At 38.5% G+C, this 18,606-nt stretch overlaps 1 protein-coding gene across 1 annotated transcript in view; it reads right to left on the bottom strand.

Moving 5' to 3' along the window:
- Positions 1 to 5,400: 5,400 nt before the first annotated feature.
- Positions 5,401 to 18,606, bottom strand: part of LOC140922346 (uncharacterized) — a 21,264-nt gene continuing 8,058 nt past the window's right edge. The window contains exons 4-17 of the mRNA XM_073372336.1: positions 18,232 to 18,447; positions 17,507 to 17,616; positions 17,273 to 17,331; positions 15,604 to 15,746; positions 14,735 to 15,040; positions 13,656 to 13,955; positions 11,029 to 11,331; positions 9,935 to 10,401; positions 9,679 to 9,773; positions 9,145 to 9,301; positions 8,537 to 8,603; positions 7,477 to 7,748; positions 6,862 to 7,018; positions 5,401 to 6,330 (exon numbers count right to left, since the gene is read on the bottom strand). Of these exons, the coding sequence (XP_073228437.1) occupies positions 5,870 to 6,330; positions 6,862 to 7,018; positions 7,477 to 7,748; positions 8,537 to 8,603; positions 9,145 to 9,301; positions 9,679 to 9,773; positions 9,935 to 10,401; positions 11,029 to 11,331; positions 13,656 to 13,955; positions 14,735 to 15,040; positions 15,604 to 15,746; positions 17,273 to 17,331; positions 17,507 to 17,616; positions 18,232 to 18,447 (3,113 nt within the window). The 3' untranslated portion in view covers positions 5,401 to 5,869. The remainder of the gene's footprint in view (positions 6,331 to 6,861; positions 7,019 to 7,476; positions 7,749 to 8,536; positions 8,604 to 9,144; positions 9,302 to 9,678; positions 9,774 to 9,934; positions 10,402 to 11,028; positions 11,332 to 13,655; positions 13,956 to 14,734; positions 15,041 to 15,603; positions 15,747 to 17,272; positions 17,332 to 17,506; positions 17,617 to 18,231; positions 18,448 to 18,606) is intronic.

Genomic DNA, 18,606 nt, shown 5'->3' with positions numbered 1-18,606 from the left:
TCAAACTAATTCTTAATTTAAAAAACATGCTTACTTTAAGTTCCCATCCCGTCTTCTGTTCCTTGACAGATTGCATTTTCGCGGTTCTTGCTGTTTTTCACGCAAGGCAGTGGCTCAGCTGTTTTGTTTTTTGTTTGTTTGTTTGTTTGATTTTTTTTCAAAAACTATGTTGCAATTAGTACTAATTAATTAGTACTTAAATATGCCCATCAGTTTGAACATTTAAGTACTAATTTACACAGGCTTGTAAATTAGGAGGCAAACGTGGCGTTTACCATCTTTGTCCTTGACTTACTCCTCAGCTTTGCACATTTTTGGGACGTATTTGCCTGTAACAATTGGGGTGCAAATCCGTTTTTTCTTCCAGTATTTCAAAAACAGTTGAGCTAACACAAATGACATCCTCCCAAAGCCTCTCGGTCGCCGTGCCTTTTTTGTGGCACAAGCTGATAAACAACTAAAATCATTGAATTAAACGGTTATCGTAAAATTCTTCTAAATTTGGTCAGCGCTTATTGGTTATGAAAAGTTAGCCGAGGAATTTGGACCAATCGGAAACGGAGAAATATTTTGAATTTTTTAAAATAACTATTTGAAAATATTTCAATAAAGTTATTGTTGTTTTATAGGCGCGCTCGCCAGATGCAGAGGTTGATGAAAGTACAGGATTGTTTGACGGCTCATCACAAATGTTTCTTATGTCAGTTGCTTCTCTGGCGGGTACCTTGATAGTGACTGTCGCCGTGGGCATATGGTATCATATTTGCATCTATGTTCCGAGCAAAAACAAAGGTAAGGAAAAAAATCAAAATAACAATAAGATTACTGAGACTGGAGACTGGGACCTGTAGGAGCTAACTCCCTTGTACGTTCGTGTCACAGTGAATTTACACTATAGCACAATTCTTATAAACTAGTTTGAGAAAACATGCAGTCCTGAAATTGGTATTTTTGACGACATTTATCCTTTTTTTGTGCATAAAATGTGACAATGACGGGCTAGGTGAACCATCTGCCAAAGAGTACGTGTTATTATTATTATTAATGTATAATGAGAAATGCATAAGAAAAGTATGGGCTTTGCATGGAATTATGTTTTACTTTTGTAGCCAAGCTTTCACGTTTTTCTTTTTCCAAAGAAAATTAATTTGTAAAGGATACACTGAGGAAATCTTTTTTAAAGAAAGTTCAATAAATTTAAATGAATTATTTATTTCAGAGGAGAAGTTGAAAGAATCTGGGCCACATTTTTCTTACAAGGAGTCCCTGATAAAAGAAATGAAAGAACTTGTGGACTCATTCTACAGAGACGTGCAGATCAAAATTTGTTTCATCAAAAAGACGCAAAAGCGCGAGATTAGAGACATGATAAAAGAGTTGAAGCTCATGACGTTGGGGGAAAAATCTTCCAAGCAACGGAAAAAAGGTTTGGAAGAGTCAGTCTGCGGTAATGATACAGCTTCAACCTGGACGAAAGAAAAGCAGTCTGATCTACTAAGGGAAATTGTCCAACTAAGCAGCTCGATGAAATATGTTCAAGAACAGTCTCATCAGCTTAAAGTGCCAAATTCTATGGGCTTAGGTGCATGCAACTCAAGGTGTTCCTCAAGTTTGGGTAGCACCCAGCATCTTTTAATATCCAGCGATTGCAAGTCATCGGCAGTTGACTGGAAAAAGGAGGAAACAGAGTCAAATGCGTAGTGTATGCGTAGCTAGAGATTACAGCAACGACAGCAACACTTACAGCATCTTAATTCGCAGATGCGGGAAGAAAAGAAATGCAGAAACCAGTATAGAACAAATACAGTTCTTATCACTAAGAAGAGTTTAAGAGTCAACAGTCACAGTTTAAGAGCTTTGGGGTTCATATTGGATGTTAGTTGTTTAAAATATATATCAAAAAGTCAAGGAAAAGAAAACAGTTCTCGTTTTGAGCCAATACTAAAATAGGGGAGGAGTTACAAAAATGTAATTCCCAATTGTAGAGCCATTTTAAAGCCCGTAAAAAGAGAATGCGAATTTCAAATATAATAAAGAGCGAGATCTGTATAGCTGAATAGGTTTTGTATTGAAACTTCATTCTACTGTTTACTGGTTCATCATTACAGTTGATTTTATTATGATTTGGCAGAGGGCCAAAAACGCAACTTTTAAAATGAATTTGCGTTTTTTCAGACAACAACTCGTCTACTGGCGATGCAGAGTCCGGTGGCATGGTCAACCTTTCTTGGGCTGGGTGGGTTATTTGTAAAGAGAGATCTTAAAATACGGATAATCTCATCGTCCTCCTTCAAAGAATACTATGTATTTATGTATGTTTTATGTGGTTTAATTTTCCCGGAGTTTAACTATTGGGGACCAAGCCAAATTTAGAAAAAATGGAAGAAAAAAAGCTTTCGTTTTAAATGCGTCCTCCAAAAGACGTTGCAAGTTGCACTTCCGTCGAAATCTTGCAGGGACGGCGAGGTCGGAATGTAATCGAAAGACATGTTTTGTTCATAACTAACCTATTACCTTGTGATTGTTCTCTTTGTCGTCGTCGTCGTCGCCAGTGAAGCTCCCTGATAGGGTAGCAATTGGGGAATTGATCCTTTTCGGTCAGAAATACGCTAGAAACAAAGGCATCATTGCCTGTTATGCAATGCTCACCGTAACCGAGAATTAATAGTGGGGAGCTTAAGCCAGGACGTTTTTGAGCGACACACTTCAACCGGAGGTGAGGCCTTCTCTCTTCTCGTATACCTTGACTCTAACAAATTTGTACTGCTAAGTTTCTTTCCTCTTATAAAGACGATTTACCCGAGAGTTTCAACCAAACCACTCTCCAGTGATGCAAAAAGTCCACTTCCAGTTGACGTCCGTCACTCAAAAATGTTGTTGCTTAATCTCTCCAATAGCATGTGAACTGCTTCATATTTTACTGAGGCCTTGTTTGGACAATGGCTAAATTAATTAATTCGTAATACAATAGGATTCATCAAAAAGTAAAGAAAAATAAACTAAATAAAGAAACAAATAAACTGTGTTTACGAGGCTACGATTGAATTCAGCTTATGGGGCCAATAGCAAGAGAGGACGAATGATTTATTCTCTGGTGGCCATGGGGCTAAACCATTTAACCAATTCGCGCGCATCGCTTTCAGACACGAAGTCAGCATCTTGGAAAATTCTTTGGAGTAAAAATAGTTTTTACGCAACGAAACAGATCTTTTCGTACAGGAACACCAACATGGCTGCCGTTTCATTCCTTTGGTAAACTGGCCGCCTTGACGTCATGTGAAAACAATGTCATATTGTTGCGTTCTACAGGGGTTTCGAAAGTTCTTTCTGATTTTTTTTTGTTTTATTTTCACTGATTATTAAAATGGATTTTTTAAAACTAAGTATGCAATTCCTTATTCATTTAAAGTTGAATAACTGAAATATTACTAACCAGAATGTCCTCCTTTATGTTTTCTGACATTTTCTAGGCGGTGAGGTACAGAATATAAGAGCGAGGCCTTCATTTTAGTGAAAGAGAACAGAAAATAAAAGAAAACGGCCATAAATACGAAAATAGAAAACCTAAAAAATGGGCAGGAAAAAATGGCGAGAAAAACCGCGCGCACTTGCACATGCTTAAACAGGGAAAGATAATATGAAATGAGGGTACGTTAAAAAGTGTATAGAGCTTGTTCCTGTTTCGTTAGGTGGCCTATAATGGTGGCCCTTTGGGTGTCCCAAGTAAATCCTGCGGAATTTGAACTCTTGTTTTAACTGAGGATCATAGCCATTAGTTTCTGGAGTTTGAACGTTCTGTTGTTCAGCAAACGTAATTGTTGTTCCCAGCCTTTCTCGTCACCCGGAATGGACAGAGCAGTTAACTCCGAGTCCTTATGTTGTTAACGGCTTGCAGAATAATATTGTACCGAATCGATTTCCATGCTAGCAATCAAGAACAAAAAGCGTTCTCTCCGCTGGAGACTAAACTCCTTTTTTTCACGGGAATTCTTCGAAATTATTTTTATTGTTTTGTGTCCACCAATGGCCGCTTTGGGTGGTTGCGAACAATGAACTCGCGATTTTGCTTTACTTTTCCAAACTGTGTAACGTTATTGTGCTCGATTGATAAAAAGGATTCAACCTAGCACATAGAACAATCAACTTTTAAGCTGAATGATTTTGAATTATCTTCTCTTCTCCTTGTTTTCTTTTCTATCTCGTAGATAACCTGCACTGTCTTCTTCTTCATGATTTGTTGTTTTGTTAGCGTTTGGAACCACACCAAGGGTGCTTAGCATTAACACGAACTAACCGAGTGGGAGTCTTTTCTATAATTAATCATAGAACTATTATTTGGTAGGTTGTACAACGAGCTGCTACAAAGTATATCAAAAATTTGCTGAACAGACTAAAAAGACTAAGAAAATTGCATCGCCAGAGAACACAGCACATATTTTCCGTACCTTCCCGAACACTATGTCGTAAACCATTTGACTTGCTACAGGCTTTAAAATGTTACCCTTCGCACATGTCAATTAACTAAGAATTGCTTGTATCTATACAAGCAATAACAAGCATAAAAACAACAACAACAACAAGCAAAGGAAAACGTTCAAAACGTTCCATTTTGACTGGTTATTACTGCTAGGTTCGGATTATTAATCCTCGGCCCACGGGTATAGCATAGTATTTAGATCAGTTGCGTTAATACAAGAAAAAAAATGTATATGTTTTTTGACTGTATTGTTAAATCATGTATTTGACTTTTAAAAAACAATAAGAAAATGTGCTATGTTACAAACCGGGATAGCTGTCTTTTTAGCGACTGGATCTCTCTTTTTGCCACAGTTCAGATCGGATGAATGTTCAATCAATCCGATCATGCAATCGATCAATCAATCAATCATCTTCGTGTAAGCTTCAGAATTTTCCAAATTTAGGCTTTACTAAGCACGTAAGCACTTCTCTGACGAAGATTACCTATTTCAAATCGCATCCGAATTCAGGTTTTCTTTTTTAATACAACTGACTCTTAGACTCGCACCAACAAGACTTCTTTTTATCAGTTGTAAGCGGAGTAATTTTTCAGTAACTCTAAGGCTCGTGCGCGAAGCCAGTGATATGACCGACCCAAGTGGGCAACAAAACAAACCGAAATGACAGATTTCCCTACCCTGTTATATGTTCCAACTAGTGAAATCCCCACCCTTTCAGATACCTGAAGCCTGAAAAAGGTATCCCTTTCTGGCGTAGCCACCACGTAAAGACCATTATGTATTATATTATTAGAAATTTCATAACTACCTCGCGTGTGAGTTCACTGTTCATTACGCATGCAGGAATGCAGAGAATGATGAATCTACAACTACTAACGGATTCATATTTCGAATAAAATTCACTAATCCAATCTTGGGGGGTACTCTTGAACTGGCTTGGCTGTAAAAATCTCGCACGTTGAATTCATGAAAACTTTGTTATCTTTACCAAGTCAAGAATTCTTGACAGAACTTTTGATGGAAATATTGCCAGGTGGTTTCTACAAATGGTGGATAGCTTCTACAAATGGCAGATAGTCGAAAAAGGGCGACAAGTACTCTACTCTAAATTTGAAAGCACTATTCCACAAGATCAAGTAGATGATGTGAAGCTGATTCTGTATTCCATGTTATCGATTATTGCCCTTTCTTCGATTAATTATATATATAGAAAAAGACTTTCATAGTAATGGAGTTATTGTACACTCTTCTTCTACATTTCCTGAATCGGGCTATTTACCCGTAGCTTTTTTCTATGGACTTCCCGATAAGTGCTATCTAACACATTTACATAGCATGCACGTTAACCAATGAGAATGCTCGATTTGTGATAGGATACTAGTAGAATTTAACTAAAGAGTTGTATTGATGTCACTGAGGTGAAGGGAGCAGTTATCTGGTGATGTCATCGAAACGCAAGCACTGTCAACACTTATGGCGTCATCAGCCTGATACATCGAAGATAGAATTTGTGACTGGCATCCCTCCTTTTGCTGACTGAGAATACTCTGTGCTGTATTACAGAGGATAGGTTGTTCTGGAGAATCGGCAGGCAAATATGCCACACCAGCTCGTTTTATATACTTGTCTCCTGGTGAATTTGCTTTTTCTTTGGATGATTTCCAAAGCTGAGCTTCTTGCTGTCTGTCGTTTTTCAGTTCATTCATCTCTCTCAATTCCTTTTTCTTCTTATTCGTTATCAAATCAATCTTTCTGGACAGCTTGGAATAGAAAGCATCAACGAAATCGTTCATCTCTCTCACGAGGACTTCCTTATACACAAAATGTGTTGAGGATGCTTTCATCTCTTGATCTGAAATTTAAAAAAAAAAACATTTTATTTCCAAGCACCGGCTTTAACTCTTTTTTTTTCATCGACCAACACCGCCCCCCTCCCAACCCCTCCGCCCCAAAAAAATCGTTTCTACGAAAAACTTGTTATCTCCAAAGTTAGTCTGCTAAATACTTTTATGTGACCCGAGTGGAAGTTAGCCTCGCTTTACTTACACTGGCGATAGAGTTCTGCATGTCTTATGCCGATATGACAACTTGACAGAGAAGGCTAATAACCTTTCAAAACCTTGGCTCCGACATTAGTCTGTCTCTCCTAAGTACATACTGACTGTGTAAAATAAAGTCAGGGACACCCAGCTGTTACCATTTTCTTTTGCTGACAATTGTTTCCAACATTTCACAGAAAAGAGAGAGCCGCTTTTCCTTCGGACTACCCCTGGACCCTTTGATTTAACTCGCTTTACTTACCCCAAGAGCTGCAAACTCAGGCTTAGAACTGTAACAAAGCTTTTGAAAGTGAAAATGAAGGTATAGGTTTTGTTCATCATACCTTTCTTTGCTCGGGGAACGATTACCAGACACTGATAGAAAAGGCCAATAATCACAGCCATTACCAAGAGACCAATCAGAGAAGCGACCGCCAAAAGAAGCATTTGAGATGCAGGGTCAAATAGTCCAGTACTCTCAGCTAAACCGCCATCGGATGCCTATGGACATTAATGAAAAGCTTATCGGTTTTGAGTTTCTTTTACTGATTAAGATGCATGCCTCAAGAGTCTGTACGGACGGGCGTACCCTGAGGTAACATATCAAATTTTCTGGCATCGATAGGTTCCCAGTTGTTATAGCAATGGGCGGGAAGGCTACTCTGGGTATGTTTTAATGACTGAAAACAACAGAAAAATTGTTAAGAAGTAAGAGAAAAAAAGTGGCATCGCGTCTCAATTGATCTCGCGAAAAAAGCCACAGCACCTGTTTTCGCCATGTGAATTTTAATGGTAGCGGGGGCAGGTGGGGAATTTGCTGCGTGTGTGAAGAGAGACTTTGCACGTACATCGACAGAAAGCGAGCAAACCCTCTGCGAATAAGTCACAGTTAGGTCTAGCACGGAATTTTAAGGTCGATCACAAATGGCTAAAAGAAGCGATAACTACTCGCAGCTTACTTCAACTGTCTTTGTCTTGTTCTCTACAATTTTGTATATCTCGCTGATATGTAAGGCTATGTAATCACGGCATCTTTGCTCAACATTCCTCGCCGCTCCTGAAAGAACCACTCCATAACCAAATGGATAATCCAGAATATCTTTCACAAACACCCTGTCGTCGAGAAGTGTCCCTTTGTTTTCGGCCGCCACATAAGTGTCCAACAGTGCGCCATCTATTTCGCCATCTTCCAATGCCACTCTGATCTCATCTAAATTTGTATACTTATGTTCTGAAATTTAGCGATCAATCAATAAAACAATTAATCAATCGGTGACCGGTGACCATTATCAAATAATAAATTAAGCAATCAAAAAATAGTTGAGTCAATTTTCTTGAGTGTCTCCTGGAGTTGCAGAAGCCATTGTTTGTTAGCTTTTGTGTGTTGTAGTGGACATTGTTCCGTGTCGAGTTGTCAATATTTTGCATTCCGTCATTTGGTGACTGCTCTCGACCGTTTCACCACAAAACTAACTAGTTGTAACATCATTCAGGTGTTACAGATAATGTTCGTTATTAAATAAGCGACTTTTTTACGTCTTAAAATGCAGTTAATGTAATGTTTGGTATCCTTCACGCAAAACAGTTTAACACAGCTGTATGCTATTTAACTCAGGCTTGACAATCAAGCGCGACTTCGCAGTGTTTCATCTTTGCATGTTCCACGATCTCATTTTCTCTCAGACTATGACACACTCCCGTTTGCGGAAATTGTGAGTGTTTTCAAGCTCGTGGTTAAAAGACTGTCTTCTCTCTTCCCCTTATTCTATCCCTCCCCACTGTATCATTATTGCGACGTATGGATGTCCCCTCCTGCTTGATGTCGCCATGTAGCACCTGTCTCCCAATTGTAGAAGATCCTGGATGTCACAGGCACCCTTCCTAGCAAAAAAGCTTAATCATGAATCTAACCCTTTTAAAAACGATGCTTTTATTAAATTCAAATGTTTTTGTCAAAACAACAACAACAATAACAACAACAACAACAACATCAACAAGAGGAATAATATCGGATGTTACCTGTGTTTACTTTTGCGTTCTTCAGTATTCCTACACGATATTCCGAAGAATTATGTATCGCCCCAACCTGAGAAACGTATTTATTTTAAGAAATATGTTTAAGCGTAATGTTCTTAGTAGTTCGGCTTTTAATCAGTGAGCGACTACCTTTGAAAAACTATCTCGTCTAAAGTGATATTTGAGAAAATAAAGCAGTTTTGGAGCTGTTTTGATCGTTATCGGGACGTGAGCTGCCCTAGAATTAAAACTGAACATCCTCGCCTATCGTCTCCCATGATTAATTTTCTAAAAAATCAAAATATTGGTCAAAGAATGTTTGTCGTCTCTTTTTGGCACTAGGTGGGAAAGAAGAGAATGGGGAACTAGTCATGCTAGCAAGTATTGAGTGTCGGCACTAGTTTGCTGTCGCCCTCATTTTTATTATAACAGTATTAGCGGTATCGGTGTTATGTATTAAGAGACAATAAACTATGTCGATATCAACGATTATGTATAGTTTCATTCTTATACGCAGGTTCCCTAATATACTGAAGAGGACACTAAAATTGTCGACGTGGGGTATCAAAAGCTTCCCATGCAAATTTAAATGCCGATCTGTAAGAACTTACTCTGGTGCCATACAGAGTGATGTCCTTCTGCACGTTTACAGAAGTTAACGAAGAGGCGATTGCGCCCACGAGAATTCCGATAATAACGAGTCCGGTTAAAGTCCACACTATACCAAAAATACGGGCTGGAATGGACCTGGGTGATCGATCTCCATACCTGTAAAATAACAAAGAGGGTAAAAAATATGATAATTGTTCTTTTTAAAATATTTTATTGCTAATGAATCACCGAAGGTTATCAATGATAGAATTGAGGAAAAAACCCTATTTTTTCAACAACATTGAGAAAATGTTTATTGTTTTTGTAAAAATGCGATTTGAGGTAAAGCGAAGACAAGTTACCGAAAATATTTACAGGAGAAAAACCATCGTATATAGAATGCAACTTTTCGACACGTACTAGGTCAACGTCCACGATATATTACTGAGTAATAATGTGCCTCAACTGTGCTTTGACATAATGCATTGATAGATCTATTAAAACGACAAGTAAATGAGTGAAGAAAACACGGTTTTCACACTATGTAACATTACCCGACAGTTGTCATTGATACGAAAGACCACCAAAATCCCTCACCAACACCTTTCATAAAACCAGGTGGAAATTCATCTGGATTAGACCTTGTATCCTGCAAGCAACAAATCTCGTATCATTCGTTTCACTACAAATTACACATAACAGCGGAGCCCTTTTGTTTACTAAGGCAGCGTAAAATGCATCATGATACTTGGTTCAGTAACGTTGATGCAGGGGAAATGTTCACGTTATTTTTTACTTTGATTAACTTACCAAGAGCCAAATTATAAATCCAGATATGAAAGTAAAGCATGCAGACAACACCATCAACGGAGCGGTACCCAATACAGCCATTACCATGTTCAAAGCGGCCTTTCCGGGGGGCCTAACAGTTGCAATGAAAGCTATTCCAGGGGACTCCACCAAATTGATATACGGATTGTCTCCCATAAACTTTGTGACGTAACGATTACCGTAGATAGGAAAGGTAATCTGTGGAACGTCATCCATGTCATCAAGAATTTGTAATATGCCCCTTTTGGCTGCGCGTTCTCCCTTGCCGTTGGTCGCTGTATCGATGGTTGTATCGCCATAAGCGGGGCAGTAGCCACAAGCATCGTGTACCATCTTTGTGACAATTCCACTAAAAAGTCCTTCAAGCCTATCGTCTTCAGTGACCTTTAAATATGGAAATGTTGACCAGTAGTTTGTGTACAGAATTTTGGGGCAGCGACAGCTTTCTGTTGATAACAGTATAGGAAGATCATATTTAGATTAAAGACGGGTGAATAATCACTGATTTGAGTGATCTGAGTTGGGAATATTGATTGTGATTTACTTTGGAACTGAAGAGACTAAGTTATGCAAGAAATATAAAATTTCAGAACTCCAAACATCTGTTAAGCATTACAAATTGTTATTTTGTTTAATATTTATACTATGCGTTGGTTTCTTTCAGTTTAGAAGCTAAATTGCCCGTTGCAGGCTTCGGTTTACATGACATCAGTATCAAGACAGTTCGTAACAAAGGCTTCTATAACTTTATTTGAAGCGTCTTTCTTTTCGCATTCCGAGTCTTTCACCCACGAACCAGGTGACAGGACGACAGGAGGAAGAGGGACCCTGGTAACGAACCTGCGTTGTACGATGCTCACTTAGGCCATTTAGGGATATCCTAGGGTTTGGCTTGCATTTCTAGACAAGAAAGTAGGAAGAATGGGTGATCAATTTCTCGACCTTAACTCAGACGTCACTCACCTCGTGAGTGCTTTTTTTTCTTTTTTAATATATATACCATCATTTTCTGGGAAAAATTTCTTTGAAACACCCTACTGAAACCAAACGTCTTTTGCGGTTCATTTACCTACCTGCGTAGACATATTCAGTATAAGGCCCCATTCCTGCTTGAGTAAACGCTGCTACTTTAATCTTGTACCGTGAATATGTTTGAACTGGAAGAAGAACTGACATCTCGCTTTCTATAACGGTTATGGTTTCTTCTTCTGTCTCAAAGATGGACCTCTCGGCGGTCCAAATTCTTTGATATTTTATGGAATAACCTATCAGAAGTCCGTTGACGTGACCATCTGGAACGGGAGTCCATGTAACCGGTATGGTCGCTTCTGAGGTAAAATTATCTGCTTCGATACTCTGTGGTGGTCTGTCCGGTACTTTACAGAGAAAGAAAAGTAACGATCAGCGTTTAAAATGATATTTCAAAAGGAAAAAATTTAACCAGATCCTGACAATCCATGATACAACAGTTACAGTTAATAGAAATGAACCGTTTTATTTGTTAAAGGCACCCTTCAACCCCACCTTTCCCCTCCCCTCAGACCCGTCGCATGTCTGCTCTGCAACAGCTGAAGTCACTGAAAAAGAGAGGACGTGGACTTGACAGAGAACAGTCCTGATACTGTAGTTTAGTGATACAGCTTTGATCTTTTAAAATGTCTCATTTATCTTCTTAGTTTATTGAGCAAGAAAAAAATAGGCCACGCGCACGATTTTGGTGACCACCTTTTCGCCAAAAAGGGTCTAACGCTACATTTACCGTTACAGTTCCTCTAAACTCGTGTATGCACGAAAAAAAGACTCACGAGAACTAAACCCTGAGTTCAATTTTATTATTATTTTTTTTTTTTGGTTCGTGAATAGTGTTATAGGGTTGGAATTATCCGTTTTTTTGAAGTGGAATCTCATTAGTTTCAAGTGCAGTACATTAACGCCAATAACGTCATTGCCTTTTGTCCTTATCTCATAACAAAATGCGGGGGAATTTCATTAAGATAGGTACTTGTGCTATTTTTTAGGTGGTAGGTCCGTAAATGTCCGGGAGCTGGAGGTGGAGAGAAAACAATGAAAATGAGGAGGAACAGGAGGAGGAAGGAGAAAATAAATCGAGGAGGAAGAGAAAGAGGGAAATCAATGAAAATGAAGATGAACAGAGGATGAGGGAAGACAATCAAAATAAGGGGGAGCACGAGGAGGAGGCGACGGTGGAAGAGGAAAAGGGGAACAATAGAAATGTGGTGGTGGTGGAGGTGGTAGAGGAAAACAATAAGGTCGATGTAAGGTCGATGTGGGGTCGATGTGGAGTTGATGTAGGGTCGATGTGGGGTCGATTTGAGGTCGACATAGGGTCGATGTGGTGGAGGGAAAATAAAAATGAAATAAAAAGGGGTAAGTAAAACATTGTATTTTGCGCTAAAAAGAGTTATTTTAGCTTTGTCCTCACTAGTAGCACGATTTGCCCGCCAAGAAACAGTAAACCGGAACGAGGATAATGACAGCGGTAGAAAATAGAACGTGCATAATTATGTTACGGCTCAGTGATTGTAAGTCACAGGCAAGTTTGAGTTTATTTCTCAGACTCCATGAATTAACCAATGAAAACGTTTCTTATGTTCTAATCAACCATCGAAAACCAAGACATTTATCGACCTTAAAGTACATTTAGCTAGAAAACCTATGGATTTCCACAACTGGCAACTTCTTCTATTTCGAGCAACTTTTTTAGTTTCGAGCAACTTTTTGCATTCTGAGCAATTTCTCTAGTAAATCTTCTTATTCTGAGATATCGAAACAGCTTTTAGTACTTAAATAGGCCTTTCTTCCATATTTCACACTGTTTCAGTCGACAGTTTATGAATTTCCTGTAAAATAAGGGGCCAAATCCTCCCCCCTGGGCCAGAACATGGGCTCCATATAAAAGTAGCCGGGTTGTTAGGTCAGCGGTTTTTAGAGAAAATTCAAAATGGTGGACGAAGATTCGAACTCGGCAGAGGGAAGAAGGTCATTTAACAATTTTATTGGCTCAGTTGGTTTTAAATGAGGACAAACTTTAATTAGCAACGCTGTTTACGTCGCAAAATTGCACAAAAATGCTATTTAGAAACCTTACTTTTGTTGTACAATTTGTATGTTTTGGTATCAGACTAAAACAGGATTTTGCTTTTTCGAGCAACTTTTGAGCAACTTTCGTTATGAAAAGCAGCTTTTGATTGTTTTTTGAGCAACTTTGAGCAACATTTTGAGAAATTACTGGAAATTTTTGGGAAAATCTCGTGCAGCTTGTGGAAAGCCCTAAGAAAACCTTTCCGACCGGTTAAACCATAATTATAACATGAATTGCAAATGCCCTTAGCTTAAAGAGATTCCTCCGCATTTTATTCAGGACATAAAAACAAAAGGCAATGACGTCATCGACGTTAATGTATTCTATTTAAAACTAATGAGATTGCACTTGAAAACAACATACATTTTAATCCTTATACCACTACTTGCATGTCAATGGTAGAAGAGCAAGGCTATGAAAGATTAGTGACTGTACCAAATATCATTTTTAGAACTGAACCGAGCCTGTAGCTTACTCATAAATAGCCATTAAAAGGCCATATTACAAAAATTCAAAGAAGGAGAAGGATAAACAGAAAGCAACTATCTGCTTTAATGCTGTAACTGGCCTGTAAAATGTAGACAGAACTATACTTACCATCACCCCAAGTGTAGGAAGTAGCAGAGTATCCTTTTCCACATCCTTTAGAAGTTCTGGCACAAACCACGACTTTGTATCGTGTAAAATATTCCAGATCACTTAATGTCATTGTAAATGTACTTGAATCCAGAGTTATGGTTTGCCAGGCGTGAGTTGAGCCGTCATCTTTGGTATACCTTACCTCGTATCCCAGTAGAATTCCGTGTACGTAAGAGTCTTCGATTGCATCCCAGGACACATCAATCGTACTGGAACTTGTGGATTTAACAACTGTATTTGGTGGACTTTGACTTGGGACTGACAAAAGGAGAATGGAGAAAAAGAGTTTAAAAAAACCTGAGAGGACTGATTTAGTAGAATTTCAAGAGCAAATCAGAATCTCAAGCCATTGCACAATGTACCTTGTTTCAACGATAAATTCCAAATTAGATAAAATGGTTAGTGTGTACTGATGCTCTGGTATTGACAACTGGGTAGGTTGGATGATTTTTAGACTTGACTCAGTGGAAAGATGACGCTTTCCTATTGGTTCATTTTGATTTAATTAGGAGATCGCATGATCGTTGCACATGATGCGAAATCCAAAATATGGGCCAGTGCTTCTATTCTATACGGAAAGGACAATAATCTAACAAGTTTGAAAGGTATATGAGACTGCTTTATTTGGTATATCATTTGGTATATCTCCGTCATTAGCCTACGAGGAATACTTGCTTGAAGTATCAAGCTTCGGAAGTCATGACATATCCCAGGTTGAAAATGACGAGTGTGTGAGTGCTAGATGCCAGAACAACGCCTGCCAGTTGTAAGAGTTAAATCTGGTATTTTTTTCTCAGTGTCAGATGGGATAAAATATTCATACCTAACATCTTTCTCTGATTTTTTCTTCTGGGAAAAAGATCAGAACTTTTAGTTGTGTTTGAGGTTCTCTTAAGCAAAAACTCTCGAGCCTACCACGTGATCGCGAAGATTAATTTTTTTTTTATTTTAAATTTTTCTGTACGACATTAGATTCCTTATTATACTGGCCAGTTATCAGATGAGCAAAGCTGTGTCAAGAATTAAATTGACCTTACTATCTTCCTGCGTTCGTAACGAGACTGGTTGGCTTGAAACTCCATTCCCCTTATCAGTAAAAGCAAACACTCGAATTGCATAATTTGTAAACTTTTCCAGATCCTCCAACGTTGCTTCAAGTGGTGCCGGGCTTACGGATTTTAGGAAGCCTATTTGAAAAATCTCCCCTGTTTTCTTATACACAATACCATATCCAAGAAGAGTGCTATTAGTAGGATTTAGTTGTGTAACTTCTGTCCATTCCAGGTAGATAGTTGTTGATGTAGTGCTGACTGCTTGTGTTATCGCAGGCGGTTGACTTGGTACTACAAAGTAAAATAAGGTATTTATTTCAGACAAAAGTGGGCATGATAACAAAATAGCTTGTCAAGTATATATGTCTTTTATTACAGAATCCTGCAGACCCATGTATATTTTGAAAGCGATCGAGAAGAAAATTTGCTTTCAGAAGAGCTACCAAAATTATGGTATGTGGCAAATTTGTTACTTCACTAGTCGCATAAAGTACGATAATTATGCAAAGTTTTGTAGACTGTTGAAAAACCTTCAATAGGACTACTTCTGAGCAGGTACAATTTAGGCATCGCGTCTTCAAATACAAATCCTTTTACAATAAAACTTGAAAACCCTGATGATATAACTAAAGCATAATACGTACTTTTAGTAAAGACTGATTTTATTGTGGTGAAAAAGAAAAGGACAAATGCAATGCAATTTCGCTCAGTTACAGGGAAATATGATAATTGTCATACAACGTCTTATAATTGTTGCCCTGCGAATAATTAATTAGCTAAGTAAGATAATGTTGTTCAGGGTTCTCCTAATGAGCTTCGGCAAAGTGTGGTTTGAGTACTCAGAACTTCCTTACCGTAGTTGCTTGAAATGTTTATTAGCACTGCTGGACTACCACCTAACGTTCCTCCACTTTCAATTTGCTCTTGCATTGTGACGATCTGTAGCGCGTCTACTGCCGCGTAACTGACGTTAAAGCTGACAACCACACTTCCTTTTCTGAAAGTTGAAGCAGAAGATAAACAATCAATGAATGAAAATTTCGAAAAGAAAGGAAACCATTTGTACTATTCATCTCGAGCTTCGGATTTATAGGTTCGGGTTCCAGCCACACGTCGTGTTGCCTTCACATACTTTAAACGAGAAACGTCACTGATTTAGGCTATAGCGGATAGCTTTCGTGTCGGCACGAAAATCTTATCGGATGAGGTTTCTGTTAACTTGAACGAACGGTATATTCGGCGCGATTTCTGTTACTCGGAGCAAAGCTGCAGCCGCGCCAACCGCAAAAGTGGAGTCAGATATCAAATACGTCAGCCTGAGAAAACGGCCGACATTTGGCGACGCTACCACTGGTTTCCCCTCCAAATGACGTCTGAGAAACAAGCGCAGAAATTCCACACTGATGACGCGTCACAACCCAAATCTTGGTTGTGCTTCTGATAAGGTGAATCAAATTTCCCACAAGGCACGACTAAAACAGAAGCACTACCCAGACCTAGGTAGTGACGCTACAGATACATAGGTGTTCATACTTTACCGGATCGTTTTTCGTTTCCGCTCGAAATGCGACTTGGTATTGTGTGAACATAGCTTTAGTCTGTCTATCTAGGGATCAATTTTATTAACTAGAAATACGTAAGTCGCAGGATCTGGCGCTGCTCTTCGGAGGGAAGGCAAGAAGTAATTAAGAAGACGGGGAAATAACTAACGGCAACGGGGAATAAAATAAATAAATTGAAAAAGACATATATAAAGAAACAAAACAGAACTACAATAGGTAAAATATATATATATATATATATATATATAAGTTCCGCCTCGAATCGAACTCGGGACATCTAGCATACCGGACCATTTCGTTACCATTGCGTCAAGTGAGGACATACTAAGAACTGGTCGATTATTAAAAAATAAAGAAGGCTTGACTGTGCTCTGTTCCATTGCAAAGCACGCAGGAAGCGCCTGGAGCACGAGAGAAGTTTAGGGGGAAAAACGGGATGTAGTCGAGTGTTTCTCCCTACTTCTTCGCAACTCGAGCCGTTCTCAAGTGCTTTACAACAGAGCACAATCACCGCTTCTTTATTGTTTGTTTTATGATAAAGAATCCGTTAAATTTCCCTCGCATTGCAACAAACTTCATTTTCAGAGAGTGTCTTTGAATGGTCTACACTCTCATAAAACATGGTTAAATAAGCCACTAATCCTTTTTAGAATGGCCAAATAATTTGATTGGTTGAACACAACAAAAGCTGTCAAATCACCAGAGCCGAGTAGTGAGGTAATGTAACGTTGCCTGGGTGGATGCTACTCGCAGGGTTGTCACGGTTACGCATTGCATTCTTCTGCAGTTCGGGGCTCTACCGGCCTCACAGGCACTTCTCCAAGCTCTTCTCTATTGATGAGTTTTAAAAAGCGAGACTGAACATCGTATAAAACATAAGCAAAATGTTTCAGGTATCGTCGTGAATAACTTATAAAACATATAAATCTTAACATTGTCAATTATACTAAGAAGACACTACCTGAACCATAACACTTCGACTGCCACAGCTTGAGATGCTTTGCTGTAAAGTTCAATTACCTGAGATGCAATTTGTTGATTATAGAAGTTTCGTGTAAGTTTAATGAATCATAAAACAATTAAAAAAGAATCAATTAGGAAAAGTGAAAAAAAAACTATCCATAACAACAAACTACAACAATAACAACAACGGTGACAACAACAACAACAACAACAACGACTACAAAGTACTTACATCTTGACCAATTTTGCCTGCGAATTTTGTAAAACTGGAGCTCCCCTTGTCTGCAAGAGTAGCATCCCAGGTTTTTGCTGTATACTTGACCTTATAGTTTAGATCCCCAGCTAAAAATCAAAGTTATACAACATCAACAATCGTCGGTTTTAGACTACTCGTGGTGGCCTTTCTTCTTTCTGTAAAAGGTCACTCCACCCAGAGTTTCAACTTTTGTTTCCCCCTTCCAACCCCAAGAAGAAAGTAAGGGCGTTGATGATAGAGCGAAGTAGCACAGGGGCTCATTTCATTCTTATTTTTATTTTGAAATCAACAAACCAGGTCGTTTATTTTTTTTTTCGGAGAAAGTTTTCTCAAGTAATGTTGAATCATCATAGTTAAAAGATTGCAACTAATAGAAACTCTTGTTCCAATCAAACTGTCGGGAAAAAAGTCCTGAAATTATAACGTACTTGTTGAACCGTTTATGATTGAAATCATGTTTTAGCTAGTCCACACGGGAATTGCCTCCCTCCTCCACCGACTGAGACATAAATTGTTTATTATAGAAGAAACTAATACAGTTGCGAAAAAAGTCTTATATTCTATGCATAAGTTGCGTCTTCAAATGTGATGATATTCCCAAGTACAGTTATGTATTTATTTATCACACAATTTAAAGATAGGAAATTCATATAATCATTATTTAATAAATTATTTGACTGTGTTCAGCGAGCCATGCAAACCTGGACAAGGATTAGGGTTACAAGGCTGACTCTCTGTTGCTGGGCCCTCACAGTCTCTCCCACCATTAGCTGGCTCAGGGTTGTTACACAGTCGTTTTCTTGTCTTGGATCCTCCATTGCATGGTTTGTTACAGTTTGGCCATGAAGACCAACTGCTCCAATTACCATGAACTAAGAGAAAAATAAAGAAAGACCAATATATGAGATCAATCAGAACTGAAGTTGAAAAATTAAATTAGTGACTAATATATGAGTTTCTCTCATATTTTTATAAATCCACCAAGTTATTCTCAAATTTTGATAAAATTTGTTTTTTTCCAGTCAGCTTTTCAGCTTCACTCATCATCGATTTATGGTGTAATTGTTTAAGGGCTA

The sequence above is a fragment of the Porites lutea genome, chromosome 13, assembly GCF_958299795.1.
Source record: "Porites lutea chromosome 13, jaPorLute2.1, whole genome shotgun sequence".
Classification (NCBI taxonomy): Eukaryota; Metazoa; Cnidaria; class Anthozoa; order Scleractinia; family Poritidae; genus Porites; species Porites lutea.
The sequence above is the reverse complement of the archived record's forward strand: the minus strand, read 5'-3'. Positions and strand labels throughout refer to the sequence as shown.